Source organism: Notamacropus eugenii, chromosome 3 (genome assembly GCF_028372415.1).
Source record: "Notamacropus eugenii isolate mMacEug1 chromosome 3, mMacEug1.pri_v2, whole genome shotgun sequence".
Lineage (NCBI taxonomy): Eukaryota > Metazoa > Chordata > Mammalia > Diprotodontia > Macropodidae > Notamacropus > Notamacropus eugenii.
Genome location: NC_092874.1, coordinates 460,822,810 through 460,843,670, shown reverse-complemented (window position 1 = coordinate 460,843,670; position 20,861 = coordinate 460,822,810). Strand labels below are relative to the sequence as shown.

Below are 20,861 nucleotides of genomic sequence, written 5' to 3'. Positions count from 1 at the left end.
CTCAGCTTTTTCATTGATAAAATGGGAATAATAATGTCTGTATCACCTACCTCACCAGGGAGGCTCAACTGAGATAATATACTTAAAGCACTTTACATATTTTAAGTGTTAAATGAATGTCAAGTTTTGTTCTGTTCTGAGAAGCAATTTGACATAGTAGATAGAGTGGAAGAATCACATAAATGCCAGTTATCATTGTTAATGTGCAAATATATCTTCATCACCATAACAAACTCCTGGTATGGAAATGCCCTCTACCGTCACAGCATGCAACCCATTTGTGACTTAGTAAATTAGTCCTAGAAAATTCCCAAGGCACATGGGGGTGTAATTGACTTAACTATGGCCATATTGCTAGTAAGTTTCAAAGGATGAATTTGAACCCAGTTCAGTTTGACACCAAGTCTTGCACCCTATCTTCTAGGTCACTGTTTCTTTTATTATATATATGTGCATGTGTGTGTATGTATGTACATATATGTATATGTATATATGCATATGTATATGTATATATGCATATGTATATGTATATACATGCATATGTGTATTGTGCATAGATACACACATATATCATATGTATGTATATGTATATATTTGTACACACATATATTTGTATGTATATAAACATCCACATAAGTGTACAAGTTATGTGTATACAATGTATAGTGGATGTATGTGTGTGTGTGTGTGTGTGTGTTTGTGCACGTGCGATATTCATGAAGCAGCAGAGTGCAGTAGAAAGCTGACCATGAAATCTGGAAGACCTGGGTTCAAATCCTTCCTCCATCAAATAGAGGGGAGGTGATAACAGGCAGATAGCTTAGCCCCTCAGTTCTCTAGGAAACTCTCTAAGACTATATGATAGATCAAGTGCTTCAGTAGATGCTTCAGTAGATGGAATTTACATACTGGGAATTCCCCAAACTGACAAAATCACAGGTCTGGATTGAAAGAAAAAATATCTTTTTTAAATTTCTAGATGTATGAGTTGAAATTTCTGTTCTCATAGTCACAGTTTTTGCTAATCTTTTAGTATATATGCTTGTTAGTGATTGTATGTGTGAGAGTGTGTGTGGTTATATAGACTACATCAACTTTTCAACTGCCAAGCTTTATGAATTGCTACAAATTCCAAGGTTGCCATATATTTTTCAGTCAGTAGAATGGACCAGAAAGGAATGTGAGCCTGGGACCCTGGCTGAGAAAATAAGTCTTACTCTTACAAAATGATGCTGCTTAAAAAAATAAAACTAACTAGGACATACACTGAGAAGATAGGTAGCACAGTGGATAGACTGTTGAGCCTGAATTCAGGAACACTCATCTTCATGGGTTCAAATCTGACTTCAGACATTTACTAGCTGGGTGACCTTGTGCAAGTCACTTAACATTGTTTCCTCATCTGTAAAGTGAGCTGAAGAAGGAAATGGTGAACCACTCCAGTATCTCTGCCAAGAAAACTCTAAATGGTGTCATGAAAAGTCAGATACAACTGAAATGACTAAGTAGGACATGCTTTAAGTCTTATATCAGGCTCCCACTGTTTTCTTTATGCATTTTATGGTATTTTTGTCTTGTGATTTCATCTATAGCTTGTTCAGTTTTTCTGATACTCAGTTATTTAAATAATCTCAAAGATTCCTCTCAGCCCCGCTATGACCCATGCGGTATTTTTGCGCTTTTCTGATTATCAATCGACTCCTCAGGGGGAGTTTAGAATAATCTCCTTTTATTGGGCTTCTTATACTTTGACCTATGTTTTCCTGTCTCTAGCCTGTGTCTCTTTTTTTTTTTTTAATTTATTTATTTAACTTTTAACATTCATTTTCACAAAATTTTGGGTTACAAATTTTCTCAACTTTTATCCCCTCCCCCCACCCAAACACCAAGCATTCTAATTGCCCCTATGACCAATCTGCTCTCTCTTCTATGATCCCTCTCTGCCCTTGTCTCCGTCTTCTCTTTTGTCCTATAGGGCCAGATAGCTTTCTGTACCCCTTTACCTGTATTTCTTATTTCCTAGTGGCAAGAACATTACTCGACAGTTGATCCTAACACTTTGAGTTCCAACTTCTTTACCTCCCTCCCTCTCTACCCCTTCCCTTTGGAAGGCAAGCAATTCAATATAGGCCAAATCTGTGTAGTTTTGCAAATGACTTCCATAATAGTTGTGTTGTATAGGACTAACTATATTTCCCTCCATCCTATCCTGTCCCCCATTACTTCTATTCTCTTTTGATCCTATCCTTCCCCATGAGTGTCAACCTCGAATTACCTCTCCTCCCCATGCCCTCCCTTCTATCATCCCCCCCCACCCTGCTTGTCCCCTTATCCCCCACTTTCCTGTATTGTGAGATAGGTTTTCTTACCAAAATGAGTGTGCATTTTATTCTTTCCTTTAGTGGAATGTGATGAGAGTAGACTTCATGTTTTTCTCTCACCTCCCCTCATTATCCCTCCACTAATGAATCTTTTGCTTGCCTCTTTTGTGAGAGATAATTTGCTCCATTCAATTTCTCCCTTTCTCCTCCCAATATATTTCTCTCTCACTGCTTGATTTCATTTTTTTTTAAGATATGATCCCATCCTCTTCAATTCACTCTGTGCACTCTGTCTCTATGTATGTGTGCGTGTGTGCATGTGTGTGTGTGTGTGTGTACTCCCACCCAGTACCCAGATACTGAAATGTTTCAAGAATTACAAATATTGTCTTTCCATGTAGGAATGTAAACAGTTCAGCTTTAGTAAGTCCCTTATGACTTCTCTTTGCTGTTCACCTTTTCATGGTTCTCTTCATTCTTGTGTTTGAAAGTCAAATTTTCTTTTCAGCTCTGGTCTTTTCATCAAGAATACTTGAAAATCCTCTATTTCATTGAAAGACCAATTTTTCCCCTGAAGTATTATACTCAGTTTTGCTGGGTAGGTGATTCTTGGTTTTAGTCCTAGTTCCTTTGACTTCTGGAATATCCTATTCCATGCCCTTCGATCCCTTAATGTAGAAGCAGCTAGATCTTGTGTTATCCTGATTGTATTTCCACAATACTTGAATTGTTTCTTTCTAGCTGCTTGCAATATTTTCTCCTTGACCTGGGAACTCTGGAATTTGGCCACAATGTTCCTAGGAGTTTCTCTTTTTGGATCTCTTTCATGCGGTGTTCTGTGGATTCCTTGAATATTTATTTTGCCCTCTGGTTCTAGAATCTCAGGGCAGTTTTCCTTGATAATTTCATGAAAGATGATGTCTAGGCTCTTCTTTTGATCATGGCTTTCAGGTAGTCCCATAATTTTTAAATTGTCTCTCCTGGATCTATTTTCCAGGTCTGTTGTTTTTCCAATGAGATATTTCACATTATCTTCCATTTTTCCGTTCTTCTGTCTTTGTTCTGTGATTTCTTGGTTTTGAAAAAAGTCATTAGCCTCCATCTGTGCCATTCTAATTTTGAAAGAACTATTTTCTTCAGTGAGCTTTTGAATCTCCTTTTCCATTTGGCTAATTCTGCTTTTGAAAGCATTCTTCTCCTTATTGGCTTTTTGAACCTCTTTTGCCAACTGAGTTAGGCTAGTTTTCAAGGTGTTAATTTCTTCAACATTTTTTTGGGTCTCCTTTAGCAGGGAGCTGATCTGCTTTTCATGCTTCTCTTTCATCCCTCTCATTTCTCTTCCCAGTTTTTCCTCCACCTCTCCAACTTGATTTTCAAAATTCTTTTTGAGCTCTTCCATGGCCTGAGCCCATTGGGTGGGCTGGGACACAGAAGCCTTGATTTCTGTGTCTTTTCCTGATGGTAAGCATTGTTCTTCCTCATCAGAAAGGAAGGGAGGAAATGGCTGTTCTCCAAGAAAGTAGCCTTCTATAGTCTTATTTCTTTTCCCTTTTCTGGGCATTTTCCCAGCCAGTGACTTGACCTCTGAATATTCTCCTCACACCCACTTCGCCTCCTGGTCCTCCCAGCCAAAGTTTGGGGTCTGAGATTCAAATGCTGCTTCCAGCCTTAGGGCTTTTGGCGGGGGCAGGGCTGCTATTCAGTGTGAGATTAAGTTCAGGTGGTCAGGTCAGGGCAGGGCCACCTCTCAGGCTCAGTTCCCTCAGGGGGTTTATGCACAGACCTTCCACAATGGATCCAGGCTCCCACCCGCTTGGGGAGCCCCGGTCTGCAGCCACCTCTCAGCTTCTACCTCCCGGGGGGGGGCCTGAATTATGGGGGCACCCCACTCCCCTCTCGACCCACCAAAGAGACTCTCTCACCGACCCCCGTCACCTGTGGGTGGAGGGACTTGTGCGGCTGCTGGAGATCCCATCCCTGAAGCCTGCTTGGGTCTGTTTCTCTTAGTGCTGTGGCCGCAGCAGGTCTGGGCTGGGCTGGGCTCCGCGTCTGCAGCGCGACGGACCTTTTGCGAGAGGTTTGCAGGTCCCTCTGTGGGTGGAGGGACCCGCGTGGCCGCTGGAGATCCCGTCCCTGAAGCCTGCTCAGATCTTTTCCTCACGGTGTCGCAGCCGCTGCAGGGCTGCACTCAGCTCCCAGTCCCGGCTCCCAGTCCACATCGCGAAGGACCCCCCGCGAGAGGTTTGCAGGTGTCTCCAGAACAGAAATCTCCCTTGCTCCAATATTCCCTGGCCTCTGGGTGCAGAATTCGCCGTGAGTTACTTCCCTGTAGCCGTTCTGCGGGTTGTGGGTTCGGAGCTATGTGTATGTGCGTCTTTCTACTCCGCCATCTTGGCTCCACCCCCCTAAGTGTCTCTTAATCACATAAATGGGACAGGGATTAGAAAACATTGAAGTTAAAGATTTCTCTCTCTAGAAAGGGTATACGCTAATGGAAAATGACTTAGTAATGATTTATACCAAAGATGTCAAACACTAGACCAACAGGCAACCTGTAGCCCACACCACTTTCAAGTGAAGACTGAACCAGATTAAAATGTCATTGTGAAGTAGTCAATAAAATAAATGAAAACACAATGAAACATAGATGATGTTCTTCTGTGGTTTTCTAAGTCAATATGTGGCTTGCAGGAATCCTTTTGTATGGTTTGGTGGCCCATGTGTCTACTGGAGTTTGACATCTCTGATTTATACTACTGCATTCCAAGAATATTTCATTCAGGGCTTGCTATGAAAAGAGCATCATGTAAGTGAGGTTGATAAAAAAAGAAAAGTTTAGGTAAGTTCCATCCCCTCTCAGGTGCTGTACTTCCCAATCTCTGTAATGAGTGATTTGTATGAGATTACCTCTAAAGACCCTTCCATCTCCAAATGTGTAATCATAGGTTGCCTAGACTAAGGTGGTCAGGACATAATAGACTTAGAGCTGGAAGAAACCTTAGAGATCACCTAGTTCAGGTCTTTCATTTTACATGTGAGGAAAGCAAGGCCTATAGAAATGAAATGGTTTGCTCAAGGTCAAACAAGTAAGTAGCAAAGTTGGCATGTGAGCATTATCTGAAGCTCCAAGGATGACCCTTTGTCTAATGGAGCATAATTTAACAGAAGCAAGAGTAGTTGTGATTTTCTCAACTTTCTCAAATTTATAAATTTGAGTATCCAATCATTTCTAGTTCATACAGTTGAGTTTATAGTTCTTATTAATTAAATAGAGAAGCAGACCTCAGTTCTCCTTCTTTCATCAGGCCCTTGAATGTGAATCTAGAGAAGGAATCCTTAGCTTTTTTTACATCCTGTACCCCTTTGGCATTCTGATGAAGCCTATGGACCTCTTTTCATAATCATGTTTTATTGTCTACATTCATAATTTAAAGAAATGCTAGATTTCAATAGAAGTTAGTAAAAATAAAGATATAGTTTTTTCCCCATCCAAGTTCATCAGTTGCCTGAAATCTGTCCATGAACTCCTTGGGAGTCAGTGGACCCCAGACTACAAACCTACAATCTACAAGATTAATATGCTATACAATGTGCTGTTATCCAATCATTAGAAAAAGCCTTAGATTTTAGATGAAAATAATTGTTTGAAATCTTTCCAGTGATCACATTTTTTTAAAAATTTACTAAGAAAGAAATACCTTGTCTCACTACAAATGATAAATGTTTCCAGTTTCCTTAAGGGTCAATATTTCTTTCACTTCAGCCCAGACTGGCCTGCCCAAAATGTTGGCTTTCCAGCCTGTGCAGAATTGTGACACCCCACTCCTCCCAGTGCACAGAAGCAGAAAGCTGGGCTTGAATGATGGGGGCCTGAATTAAAGGAGCTACTGCGGATTTCCTAATGGTCTCTCTGCTTCCAAAATTTCTTCACTTTCCAGTGACCCTCCACATAGCTGCCAAATAGCTAGTAAGTAAACAAAGCTCTGAGGATGTCATTCTCCCACTTAAACATCTTCACTGACTCATCATTGCCTCTAGGATAACATATAAACTCAGCTACTTTGCCATTTGAACATCTCCCCCTTCCTTTGTGGGTCCTGGATCCCCCTCAAGTACTCACCATTCTCATCAGATTAGCCTGCTAGTTGTCGCCCACAAATTCCATCTTTGCATCTGGGTCCTTTCTCACACTACCCATGCCTAGAATGTTCTCCCTCCTCCACACTGCCTTTTAGCCTCTTAGGATCACTATCAAGGCACTACTCAGGTCTTCAAAGTCCCACATGGTCTTTCTCAATCTATATTAAAATTTTTAATAAATTTCATCTTTTTTTAACTTTAAATCTTACAAACCTCATAGTTCCATTTTTCCCTACAGTGTTTCAGTTTTCTCCCTCTTGAAATGACCTTGAATTATATGGAATATGTTTTGTTTACTTATCTAATAATAGCTAATACATTGATTTCTCCTTTTCCTTTTCTCTTATCCAATCAGTTGATTCTTATTACTTCTACTTGGGGTGAGGACTTGCTGAACCTTTCACAGGCCTGTTCATCCATCTTGGATGTCCACCTTTCACCCAGCTCTCCCCAAGAAGAACCCTCACCAAAGCTCCCAAAAGCTGTAGCATGTGCCATGGCCACACCTCAGTAAACACTGTTTAGATTAAGAATAACCAGCAATTATCAAACGCATTAGTGAGTTAGGGGGATGTCCACCCCAGGCACCTGAAGACTTTCCCCAACAAAATGGGCAGATGAAGCAGGTGCCGTGGATCTCTTAGGGTCTGGTCAGATCTGGATGACACTGGACAAGAGAGTGAGGCTAAGGACTTGGTGCAGATCTGCCTCACTTAAATCCAATTCACATGGAAGTCAAGACGCAACCTTGTGAAACCTCTTTGAAAACAAAGGATGAGACTTCTGAGGTCTCTTGAAGCTCCCCCTCTAAAGAGAAAGAAAGAAAAAAGAAAGAAAAGAAAGGAAAAGAAAATGAAGAGTGAACCATAGCTAACATTTTTGTAATGATAGGTAACATCTTTAGGTAATACCTACCATATGTCTGACACTGTGCTGGATACTTTGCAAATGTCATCTCATTTAATCCTTACAACAAACCTGGGAGTAAGGTGCTATTATTATTCCCATTTTACCACTGAAAAAACTGGGAGAAACAGAATGGAATGATTTATTAAAAGTCTCATAGCTAGTAAGTATGTGAGGTCAGATTTGAACTCAGGACTTGCTGACTCTACACCCAGTATTCCATCCACTGTGCCATTTTTATCTGTATAGAATAGGGTTCTTTGACCTGGGGTACATGGGTTCCATCAAGGGATCCATAAATTTGGGTTGGAAAAAACTTGTATTGTTATTTTCCCTAACTTGGTTTCCTTTTTGACCCTACGTGCATGCATTTAAAAACATTTGAAAAATATGTCTATAGGCTTCATCAGACTTCCAAAGGGGCCCAGGACATACAAAAAAAGTTAAGATTCCTATTCTAAAGTTATCCCCTTTTCTTCCTTCCCCTAGTAGAATAAAAACACCTTAAGAGCAAAATGTATATTTTTATTTTGTCTTTGAACCACCAGACCTAGTGCGATGCCAAACACATGATCAATATTTAATAAACACTTCTTTGATTGTATGGAATTGAATTGAATACAGTTAAAATATTGGCAGCTGCCAGTAAGTTGTATTTTTCAAGGTGATCCCTGAATGCCATTATGTGAGCCTGGCATAGAAATAATTTAATGAATCCCACAAATGTTGGGAAACCACTGAAAACAAAGGTGGCATTCTATTTATGAGCAACAAAGGGCACTTTTTTTGTCTATTCCCAGAGGATCAATCTGTTGAACAAGCTGCTCCTATTTAATTTTAAGTGAATCATGTTTTCTGTGTCTCAGTCACTTTTTTTAAAAAAGATACTGCATTTATACTGATATGACTAACTCAAGAAGGATTGCAGATTTATAATTCCATGACTTTTTGACAGGAAAATGAGCTTCTTGAGAGGGTTTGAGAAGATTGTGTTCTGTTCTATACATGCAAGTGATTACAGTTTATTTCACCCTAATGAGGTGGATGTATTGAATTCCCTATTGGACAAGAGTAATGTCACATATTTATGGCACGTGCAGTCTAAGCATGATGAATTGAAGGATACGAAGTCATAGCAGACAAAAGCCAAACCATGACTTAAAGCTTTGACTTTTGATGGAGTAATAATTCATGAAACATCCCACTTTGGCTAACAGAACCTGGAAACACTCTTCTAATATTGTGGAGTTTGTAATCTTGTTGATAGGTTTAAACATTCCACCAACTCCTTAAACTTAGGAAAAACTAATGCCTTCCCAACATGCGTTCAGCTGGTGAGTCTTCTAGCCATTCCCTTCTCTCCACCCACATAGCTACAGTCCTAATTGGGCCCTCATCACCCCTCCCAGAAAATATTACAAGACTCTTAACTGGCTCAGATCTTGAGGGTAGGTTGTTCAGAAATGAGGGTGCTTTGGGTTTATAGAGGTTTCTTTTTGGTTTTTTGCTTTTTTAATGTGTCAGAAGACAATGGAGCAACATCAGCGACAGAAAGAGTGGTGGAACCAGGAAGATCTAAGTTCAAATCCCATTTGGGACACATAATAGACATAAAATAGGCAGGTCACTTAGTACCTCAGGCATCTCTCTAAAACTTTAAGTTGCAGATAAGGTGGGAAGTAGATAAAGAAAACTCCAGCATGTTGGAGTTTCCACCACCATGACTAAGAGTTAAGCAGGATGAGCAGTTGTAGGAGCAAACCCAGTCGTGTTCATCCTTCGTTGCCAAAGAAGACCATGCCATCAGAGTAATGATGACATGACTTGCACTTGACTTTGTTTTGAGTGAAAACAGTGAACTCCTTGAGAGACTGCTTCATTCTTTGTATATGAAACCCCAGCACCTAACCCTGGAAACATTATTGCAGGAAATATCAATGCCAATGAGATCACACATCCCTTAGAATATCGGAATGCTAGACAGTGAAGGAACTAGAGATGTACAAAGGCACAGTGCCTGATCCTATGAAGCTCACACACCAGAAACATAATGTATTAATACAAATAATAACAATAACTAGAACTTATATAGCCAGGTGCTATGCTAAGCTCTTCACAACAACCCTGGGAGGCTGGTGCTATTCTTATGCCTATTTTAAAGACCAGGGAAATGAGACAGAGTTTAAATGATTTGCCCAGTCGCTCAGCTAGTAAGTGTCTGATAACTGTTTTGAAATCAGGTCTTACTGTCTCCAGACCCAGTACTCTATCCAATTTTGCCATTTAACTATTCTTAGAGTTATTGGAACCTTCAAATAAAGAAAATATAAAACAGAATAAAAATACCAAAAAGCAGTTGGAACAAGGAGAGCAATCACTTTTAGCTGGTGAGGCAGCAAGGGAAGCTTTCTTCCTGGAGGAGGTGGCTTTGGAGAATGGCTAGGATCTCAACAGATAGAAATGGGGAGTAGAGAGGGAAAAGAGAATGAGGCAGAGGAGGAAAGGAAGGGGAGGATAAAGGACAGGAGCGAATGCTTTTCACAATAACTAATCAGTTCAGTCTGTTAGTTGATTCAGATTTAATTTTCTCTCCTTGAATTCAATACTCACTTTCTTGAGTAAACAGATTGATCAGTTTGAGAATATTGGACAGACGGGCAACTCTAGTGGTTTGTTCTACCTAAGCAAAGTGAACTGGACAGGTAAGCAATTACCAGCTCCATTTACTGCAGGCAGCCAACTAACTGAGAATCTAGGAGGTAAAAAACGAAGTTACTTTTCTCTCTCAGTTGCTGATTTGGAGTGAGGGTAGAACATAAAGTAGAAGGAATTTTTTCCCTATAATATCCATAAACTTTCACCTTGTTTCAGATAAGGTGGTCCCTGAGTAAGGTGTATAAAGATCCAAATCACTTTGGACAGAAAAGTGAAATTAAAAGATTATTTTAGGGAATGTGGGGTTTAGTACAATACCTGGCACCTAGTAGGTCCTTAATAAATGAAGCATAATGAATAGAGAGCTGACCTAAGAGCAGAGAAAAGCTGAAGAAAGGAAGAGAAAGAAAGAAAGAAAGAAAGAAAGAAAGAAAGAAAGAAAGAAAGAAAGAAAGAAAGAAAGAAAGAAAGAAAGAAAGAAAGAAAGAGAAGGGAAGGAAGGAAGGAAGGAAGGAAGGAAGGAAGGAAGGAAGGAAGGAAGGAAGGAAGGAAGGAAGGAAGGAAGGAAGGGAAATTTTACAGAGTAAGGCAGGATGCTAAAGTAGGTAGAATGCTAGTCTTAAGGTCAAGAAGACCTGGTTTTGGTCCAAATCCTGTTTATGACACTAGTTGTATAAGGCTTCATGACTTCTAAAAGCCTCAAGCAATAATCTCGGATTTGCCCTATGTAAAGAGAACTAGGCTTATTGTCAGGAAATGTGGTTTCACATCCTGGCTTTATCATTTACTACCTATGTGATGAGGCACCTCTCTGGACCTCAGTTTCCCTATCTGTAAAATTAGGAGGTTGAACTAGAGGGCCTCTAACTCCCTTCCAGTTTTAAATCAATAATCTCATCTAGTAAGTCAGAATATTAGTGGCACACCATGAGTTCCATTTGTTGACAAAATGAGTATCAAAATGTTTTTTCACATGCTTTACTTTTTCTCTCAAATTTCCCTACCTGAGCACAGAAGAGCTACCCATTTCACTTATATACCTTGGCATAATCCATCATTATCTTCTTTACCCCCCAGACTTCCAATTCCTAGATGTATTTCTTCCAAAAAAAATCTGGTAAGTAAGCCAACTGACCTTCTTATTTTAAACTTATAAAAATATAAAACAGAGCCATGTAGAATTGGAGCAGGGTTCAGAATGATCTGACTCAGTTTCCTCTCATGCATAATCTCTTGGGCTTCTGTGATATCCTCATCCTGTCCAGTTTGATTTATTTTCTTTTTTTACATTAATTCTTTCCTCAGGACACTCCCACTTCACTGGTTTCATTCTGGCTGTCCCTAAAGCCTGGAGGGTTTCCTTCCTTACCTTCCCTCCCACAGAATCCATCCTTTCCCTCAAGACTCAGTTCAAGTATGGGTCTTCTACATGAAGCCTTCCTTGAACTCTATACTGCTGGTGCCCTTCCAGACAAACAACTATTACTTTTTTCCCGTTCTCTTACTTATTGTCTCTCCCAGTAGAAAGCAAACAGTGAACTCCTTGAGAGACTGCTTCATTCTTTGTATATGAAACCCCAGCACCTAACCCTAACCTGGCACATATTAGCCTCTTGATAAACACTGGTTGATTGATTAATTGATTTAAAGGAATTGAGGATCAACTGAAGTTTGTGGAGTATTTTCTTTAAATGACAGAAGCCTGGCTCTCTGTGTCAGCATCTGGTCCTATTTATTATTTATTCATACATCTTTGACCCAGCCTAGACTTGTGACCTGCTTTGGACATTTCTATTAATGCAACATCTTCCTCATTTGGCCAGTCCAGTCTGACAGAGTCTCATGTCCTCTGTGGTTCTGACACCCACTCTTGGGCCTGCTCTACTTCCCCAGTGCTTCATCAGTGAACAATCATTTTTTTATGGAGAATAGGATTGAGGCAGGGAGAGGGGGAGAGACAGAGGGAGGGAAAGCCCTTAGCTTTTGTTCAATGAAATTAATCTTATAGACTTGAATATATAAACTCAAGGAACAATCAGAAAGCTTGACATAAAAAATGAAATACATTGATTTGATCTTATATTCTAACAAGAAAACAAGGAAGGGAATAAGAAGATAAGTAGTTCCAATGCAAATGAAGAAAGACTCTAAAATGAGCAAACCAGTAAATGGAGAGCATCCTTTACACAGTTCAAAGCCAATGATCTTCTTGATCTCTGCCTTAACACATCAACATCCTTCTGTCCAGGAGTGAATGAAAACCCTGCTTTCATCACCCTGAGAATTACTTCTCTGTGTGCCCTGGTCAATGGGGCTGCCTTTTGGAACATGCCAGTGTGACTTCTTTTTAACCAACTCCCCATACTACACCATATAGAATCCTGCGCCCCAGACCAGATTTTTTTTTCGTTTTCTTGACAATTCTGTTAATGACCTCCTTCTCTTTGTCTACTGAGGGAATTCTTCCTCTGGAGGAGCAGTATGAGTCTATTCAAAGCAATCAAGTAACCAGTCTTCATTACACACCTTCCAGGAAATATACACTGTGCTAGGCACTAAAAACTTAATTCTATTTTCACTTTGTGTGGTGTCTGATTTCATATGGATTTCTCAATTGAACTTTCAAATAAGTGATTCATTTGGGTTTATTTTTCCCTTTTTCCTAAGTAGCTTGAGGGTAGAGCCCCTGATTTTTTGTTGTATCCCCAATTCTTTACTCGTGTTTTGTTTTTGTTTTTGTTTTTGTTTTTTTGCTCTTCATTTTAGTCCTGATTTGCGACTTCATTGGTATAAGGAACTCCAATGAGGAAATTCCCTCTAGCAGTATCTTCTCTGCACTTTACAGTTTAACAAACTGCCTGGGCCACTGACAAATTAGATAACTTGCCCTGGATAACGTAACCATTATGTCTCTGAGACAGGACTTGAAACTCACATCTTCCAGACTCCTAAGTTGACTCTTTTGTCTCCCATCTTAGCAGTAGTTGGTGTTTAACCAATGCGGTCAATAAAACTAGTGTGCTGCCACACACTAGTGTGATCATTAGGAAGAGCCAATGAAAGCAATCCCTTCAAACGTATCTAGTTACAGTTCTTTGAACTTGAACTGAGTTAAATTGAACTGAATTGGAGAGGCAAACATGAATAAAACCCCCAAACCTTCATGCACTTTTTGCAAAGACTTAAACTCACAACATCTAAGTCCATTTCAAATTATCACAGTCCTCTTAATTTATTCACAATAACGATTAATCAACAAATATTTATTTGGGGGGAAAAACAAGAACAAAGCAACAAAAAGATTGAAAAATGTAAGCATTTATTAAGTACCTGCTATGGACAAGGCATTCTGCTAGACTACTTGGGATATAAAGACAAAGTGGAGGGTCTGTTCCATCCGTAAGAAGCACATACTGGACTGCAAACAGATAGCATTTTAAAGTGATGCTGGGTTACTTGACCATATTTGAAATGGACATAGTATTATAAGCTCAGAGCTGGAAGAGACCTTAGACAATATCAAATCCAACCCTCTCATTTTCTGAGGTCCAGAGAGGTTCAGTGATTTCCCCAAAGTCACACAACTAGTTAACATCAGCTTTGCTTTTTGAGCCTGATGCTAACTGCATTTTGCTGACTAACAGATAGGAAAACAGCAAGATTTCATTCCACTCCAATTGTTTCCATGTAGCTAAGTTTCCAATTGGCCATTCTAAATCAGCATTTCAGATGGGGTCATTTCTGCTGCCTCAGCAACTGCTTTCTACCTTTCCCTCAGATGAGGACTGTTAGATGCTCGTCCAATTTGTTTCCAAGTTTTAATTTGCATACTGGCTGGCAGAATCCTTCTAAAGAGTATGTTTTCTTTCCTTGTTTGTTTTAAATGAGCAATTCTTGCTTCCAAAATCTAGAACTGCCAAGTGCTAGCTGACTATAAAACTGGCCCCAGATCAATCACTTTTTGCTTAAGAGGGGAGGAGTTTCATTTGCTTCTAAAGACAGACTGCATAGCAGTGAGGACTATTGGATTGAAGGTCAACTGGTCTTGGATCTGGTCCTGATTCTTCCAGTAATTAGCTGTGAGTCCTTGGACAAATCCCTTCCGCATGAATTTAGGGTTAGAGTTGGCAGAATTTAACACCCCCAAGGCAAGGGCTGCTTCACTTTTGTCTCAGAATGTCAGAGTAGCGAAGGATCTCATAGCCCAACTCATCCATCCTGTACCTGAGCAAGAATCCCCTCTACATTGTACCTTTCAAATGGGCACCCTATCCTTGCTTGAAAAGCTCAAGGGAAGGGAGGACCATTCATCCACCAAGGGAGGTGGATTGTTTCATTTGTGGATAGCTCGTTTTATTTTTCTTATCTCATCGCTCATTTTGCTTCTTCTTATCTTCCACAAACTGTCCTTGCTTCTTTCTACCCTCTGGGGTCATGCAGAATAAGTCCACTCTCTCTCATATTCCATTTTTTTCTTATACTTGAAAAGAGCACTTACATCTCTCTCTAAGGCAGAAGTTCTTAACCTGGGGTGCATAAACTTGTTTTTGTTTGTTTATTTATTTTACATTTTACTAACTGCATTTCAAACTGCTTTCCTTTGGTATCCCATGAATTTTATTTTGTACAGTTAAGAACATGATCCTGAGGAATCTGTAAGCTTTGGCAGACTGCTGATGGGGTCCATGGCACACAAAAAAGTCTTCTCCAGGTTAAACATCCTCAGTTTCTTTAACAGTTTTATTATCCCTATCTCTTATGTGAGTGTTTAATAAGTATTTTAAACTGTTGAATTGAATTGAGTGTCCCTTCTCTGCATTTCAGTTTCCTCCATTATACAAAGCGAGAGTTCTGAACAAACAACTTTTGAGGTCTCTTGCTAGTCTAAAACACAATGATTCTGTTCAATGCTTTGGATAAATGCCAGTTTTAGAATTTCTGCTTCCATTGTACCAATGATAGTAATATACTATTCCTGAACTGCATCTACTTGGAATCCATCTTTTCTTTTAAAAAATAAATTAACGAGATCATTTATTAAACCAGAGCCACTGGGCCTTTCCCCCAGGATGTGTATGGAGAAAGGGAAGGGGGAGATCTTTCCTCTCTGTGGTGAATGAACCTTGTCTCCAGGTCTTCCAGAGGCCCAGCATGCAGTTGTTCCCAGCAACCATCCAAGCATCCTATATCCATGGCTACAGAGGGTCCCATAGAATTTAAGGATGGGATGTTGGCAGGCAGCTATGTTACCACCTCTTGTACTTACCAACTACATTTGTCATAGAACTGTCCTTGGAGAAGTGTCCTATGCACACATACCCATTCAACCAAACTTTCTTCAAGAACAGTCTTGTCTAGTATTTCATACTTCTTTATCCTGGGGAGTTAGGACTAACTTAAATTGCATTTTTTTTTGAGATCTTGCCTCCTGTTTCTCTTCAAACAGCAAATCCTGCCTGGGTGTGACTGGTGGGCTAAGTGTTATGCTCCTTAACTCAATATTAATGAACACAACTGCTAATTTGGGGACCTCTATGCCTCACCCTGGTGAGTGCAATCACATTTCTTGCAAATCAACCCCAGCAGTTAACAACATGGAAGGAAAGCCTAAATCTATGGTGATTGCATAAAAGGAATAATTAGGGTATTTTTTCCTCTCTGTCTCAATAATATACAAATATTTCAAAAACAGATTTTGCCTCTTACATGATCTAAATGCCTGATATTTGGGCAGCATTATTCATGCTGAAATATATCACAGCACCTTATTAATTAGCTTGTATGCCAACTGTGAAACATTTTCCAAGAGGTAGCATGGGACAATGAAAAGGGTGTTAGATTTGGAGTCAATAGCCCTTGGTTCAAATCCCTGCCTTTGTATTATTTATCCGTACAATTTTTCAACAAGTCACTTTCTCTTTCTGGGTGGGTCTCAATTTTCTCATCTGTAAAGTGAGGATTTTAGACCTGGTGATCTCTAAAGTCCTAATCCTCTGATTCCTTGCCCTTACCTTCTGTCCTGTGACTCCAAGGTAGGCATTGTGTGTGCATGCGTGTATGTGTGCGTGTGTGTGTGTGTGCACCAAACAGGAAGTCATAGGGTCAAGTTAGGCTTCTAGATCTATCACTAGCTTCTGCCTTGAAGAAGTCACTTCACTGCTTGGGGAATCATCTTCCTTATCTGTAACATGGAGGGTTTAGATGATCTCTAGGGTCAGAACTTGTACACTGCTGCCCTGCTGATGACAGGTGGGAAGGCACACATCATAAACAAACAAAGACAACTGCACTGAAATTATGAGCAAGGAAGGATTTATAAACCATCTGTGTCAAGGCAATTGGCATGGCCTATGATGGGATATCTATTTCTGTTTTAACAGTTCCTGCAGACCAGCTGTACTATTGAGAAATATGTTAATCTGGTTTCTAAATTATGTCCATTGAGGGCCATGGGGATAAAATTGTGACTCTTCTTCTGATTTTCATGAATGGGGCTGAAATTGCCCCCCACTCAATGTGTCAAAAGAAAGGCACTTCGCTACCTATGGCTATGACTGTGCACCCACAGGCTAAGTCAAATAGGCAATTGAGACAATTATCTGCACAAGTCATGGCAAAAAAAAAAAAAAATGGTTTTGAAACCAAAGTGATTCAGGGTTCTGATATATCTTGGATAGCTATGTATATATTGCCAAGTATTAAAATGATTGCCTGAGCCTACACATTGCATTTTATTTGAATTTGGACAGGCACAGCTGTCAGGATGCTAGTACACGAGGGACTTGTGTAATTGGGGAACTGGAACTATGGACAATGTGCCTTTTCAAATGAATTCAAAGCTGACTGGCACATAAGTGTTTTGGGGGAAGAGGGTGGAGAAAGTTGGGAAATAGAAATATGCCCAAAACCCTTTTGTACCATGAGTACCTTATGATAGTTTACCAAACTTGGCTTTGTTGCTTGGCATGGGTTTCATCAATGCCCAGTTTTAAGTAACTTACTCTCCAGAAGTAATTTCATTTCTTCACAGGGAGAAACTAAGGGCTGTATTAAATTATGCTTCATCATAGAGACATCTCCCTCACTTATCTCCCTTTTGACTGAAAGACAACTCACCTTTCCTTACACTCAACATTCCACCTCCCACCCCTATGTCTGTGTAGAATCTGCCTTCCCCTTCCCTCTGTTACTGGAACAAACTTCCTCCTCACCTCTCCTTTTTGGAATGCCTCATTTACTTCGAGGACAAGTTCACATGCCATCTCTTAAAGGAGTCCTTTCAGGGTTCAATTCAATTTAACAAGAATGTTAGTGTATGCACCATGCTAGGCACTTGGCATACAAAGACAAAAATGAAACAACTTGCCCCCTAGTGGTTAGTCCTTTCCACCTACCTCCTACCATGGCTTGCAACACTTTGCATAAGTTTTATACTTACTTATAGGTGAATATATCGTATGCCCCAATAAGGTATAGGCTCTTCAGGGGCAGGGACTAATTTTATTTTCAGATCCTTAGCACCTCAAAGACACCTTTTAAATATTTGTTGAATTAAAGTCAGTGATTACATAGTACTTAAATTAAATACTTAAATTTGTATTACTTATTAAATAAGCAGAAAAGAGAATTCAATGAGGGAAAAAATCATTTATAAAGTACTTACTATGCTCCAGGGCCGTTCTTTAACAATTAAACAACTAGAAAAATAATCCAATTTAGTCAAATTCAGGACTTTCTGATGCTTAACTCTCTGAATGGTGACTGGCTGTGACTGAGCCTTGTTGAGGAAATGCTACTGCAATGGATAGTTCCCCTTTCATTATTACATAGAGGCAGTCATGCCGAGGATCCAAGTCTGTATGATCTCCATCTTGTTTTGAATTGAGAATTGGTGGACACGATCTGTTTCTCTATCAACAATCCTATTGACCTTCCTTCCTTAAATATCTTCTCATAGGTTGCATCAGGTGACTTTTGAGGTGCCCACCTGCGAAGGAAAACGGCGAGAGAAGCTCGCCTTGATAGGCGACTTCTCATCATCAGCAGAATTCTTCGTCACCATTGCAGTGTTCGCCTTTCTCTACTCGCTGGCTGCCACTGTCGTTTACATCTTCTTCCAGAACAAGTATCGGGAAAATAACAGAGGCCCACTCATTGTAAGTGCTTTTAAAAGTACTCTTTCTTTTTCGTAAGCACAATATTTTGAGATTATTCACATTTTTTTGGCCAAACAGTTTAGATGGAAAGGAGATTGTTATAGTTTGAAATGAATTATTTCTTTAGTATGGAACAGGTTCTCCACAAAACTATTTAGATTAAGGATGACTTCTAGGATCTTATTTTGGGACAGTTGGTATCAGAAGTTCTACTGCTGGGATGGGAAAGGGAAGAAGGAGAATGAGCGCAAACATCCATTTTTTGTCTGACTCTGAAAAGAAAAATGCCTACTTCACTACTTCGATGGATCGCTGGTACCGTCTAGTTGGGTGCGCCTTTCAACAATGCCTCTGGCTATCCATCCGTATCCTCTCATCCTATGTAACCCTTTACCATAGTCACCAATGAAATCCTCTGCAAACAGGCCACACAATGTACTAGAGGCCTTCTCCTAGCTTTATTGATATTATGTGGCTAATAATAGAGGTCATTGACTATCCGTGAATTATCCCTCATTCTCTCCATACTGCCAGTCCCACTTCCTCGCTGGTTTACATATCTCTCTGATTAATTTTAATAACAGTTTTTTGGAACTGTCACTGGAGGCTATTTATCCAGAGCAGAGTTTGAATGAAAGATTTCCTATAAATTGAAGGATCTTCCAAAAGCTTTTAGTTTGAGATTTCATTGCAGAGCCTCCAAAATGAGATCCATCATCTCTTAGAGGAGTCTGCTCAAATACGTACACCAGACAAACAAAGTGGACAAAGAATACCTATTTTTCTTATTTTTTCTCATGGCTTAGACTTTTTTAGTTGTGTCCAACTTTTTTTTTACCTCTTTTTAGGAGGTTTTCTTGGCAGAGATTTTATAGTGGTTTGCCATTTCCCTCTCCAGCTTATTTTACAGATGAGGAAATTGAGACAAACAGGGTTAAGTGACTTGATCAAGGTCAAAGAGCTAGGAAGTGCATGAGACCAAATTTAAATTCATGACTTCCTGACTCCAGATTTGGTACTCTGTCCACTGTGCCACCTATATTCCTTGTATGATACACCCCATCTCTTGGCTCCATATTTTTACTGGTTGTCACCTGGTCCTGAAATGTTTTCCTTCCTTATCTCCATCTCCTGCTTCTTTAGACTTCCTTCAAGTCCCAGTTAAAATCCTACCTCATGCAAGAAATCTTTCCCAATCTCCCTTAATGCCTTCCCTGCAAGATTACCTCTAATTTATCATGCCTGTGCTTTATTTGCAAATCATCTCACCCCATCAGACTGTGTGTTCCTTGAGGACAGAGACACTTTTCTTTTGAAGTATCCCCAGCATTTAGCATAGAGTATAGTCCAAAGTTCTATGAAAGATCCAAAGGGGCAGCCAGATTGCACAGTGGGCAGAGCACTGAACATAGAGTTAGGAAAAAAGTGAGCTGAATTCAAATCTGGTCTCAGATATCAGCTGTGTGACCCTGAGCAAGTCACTTATGCTCTGGCTGCCTCATTTTTCTCATCTTGAAGGGAAGGTAATAAAAGTACCTATATCCTGAGGTTGTTGTGGCAATCAAATGGGATGATATTTGTGAAAAGTTTTGTGAACCTTAAGGTGCTATGTAAATGTTAGCTATTCTTGACATTATTGTTAATATCATTATTATATTGAAAAGCAGAATAAAGGAGCAAAATGCTGTTCTCCGGACAGAGATGGAAGCCTTTTTTGTTGTTGTTCTGCTGATCTCAGATCATAGATAATAAGTCTAATTCAGTCTAATTCAGTCTCTCAACCAAGTCAATCCAATATTTGCTGTTAAGTACATAAATAAATGTACAAATATGAGCCCTATATGTGGACATATAGACAAACCCTCCTATATTTCTATCAGGTCCATGAGATTTATTTATAAGTAAGTGAGATCCAAGGGGCAGCAAAGTGGAAGAGTAGACAGAGTGCTGGGCCTGAAGTCAGGAAAATTCATCTCCCTGAGTTCAAATTTGCCCTCAGACACTTAGTAGCTGTATGATCCTGAGCAAGTCACCTATTTGCCTCAGTTTCCTCATTTGTAAAAAAGAGCTGGAAAAGGAAATGGCAAACCAGTTTCTTTGCCAAGAGAACCCCAATTGGGGTCATGAAGAGTCAGATGTGACTAAAACTATTGAACAAAGGTGAGAACAGAATTGAATATGATTAGTTTACTGTTAACAACTATCCAGCCAAGAAAATGGTATTTTTATGAAGTAAAACCCTGTTCCATATAGATGAAATAGTTTTTTGGCATGTAAATTATTTCATCTTGGTGTAAATACTCTCTCACATTGCAAAGAGGATAATGAAATCCTGAGTCATGTAATGCACCAGGTGGATCTGATTTCATTACACAGGAGAGGCCTGAAAATCAGTCTCTTCATTCTAGCAATAAAAGCAGAAAGAAAAATATCTCAGTGCAACATTTACTATGTAAAATACTGCATCATGATTACTAAAGGCCTGGAAGTAGGTTTTATGTTGAGTCGAAGTCTTCAGAGTAAGGGAGTCTGAAGAGGTAGAAGATTGGTTAGCTAGAAGACCAGGTGGTGCACTCAGAATTTATAGGAAAGTCTCCTTGTTTCACATTCCCCAAAATAAGAAGTTGTTATGAGTGATGCTGAGGTTAGGATGCATACAGCTTATCACTGTTATAGGTTAAAA

General features: G+C 39.7%; 1 protein-coding gene across 1 annotated transcript in view; it reads left to right on the top strand.

Annotated features, from left to right (window-relative positions):
- The window catches only part of SYNPR (synaptoporin), a 186,933-nt gene that overhangs the window by 107,509 nt on the left and 58,563 nt on the right, over positions 1–20,861 (top strand). The window contains exon 3 of the mRNA XM_072598783.1: positions 17,980–18,178. Within this exon, the coding sequence (XP_072454884.1) occupies positions 17,980–18,178 (199 nt within the window). The remainder of the gene's footprint in view (positions 1–17,979; positions 18,179–20,861) is intronic.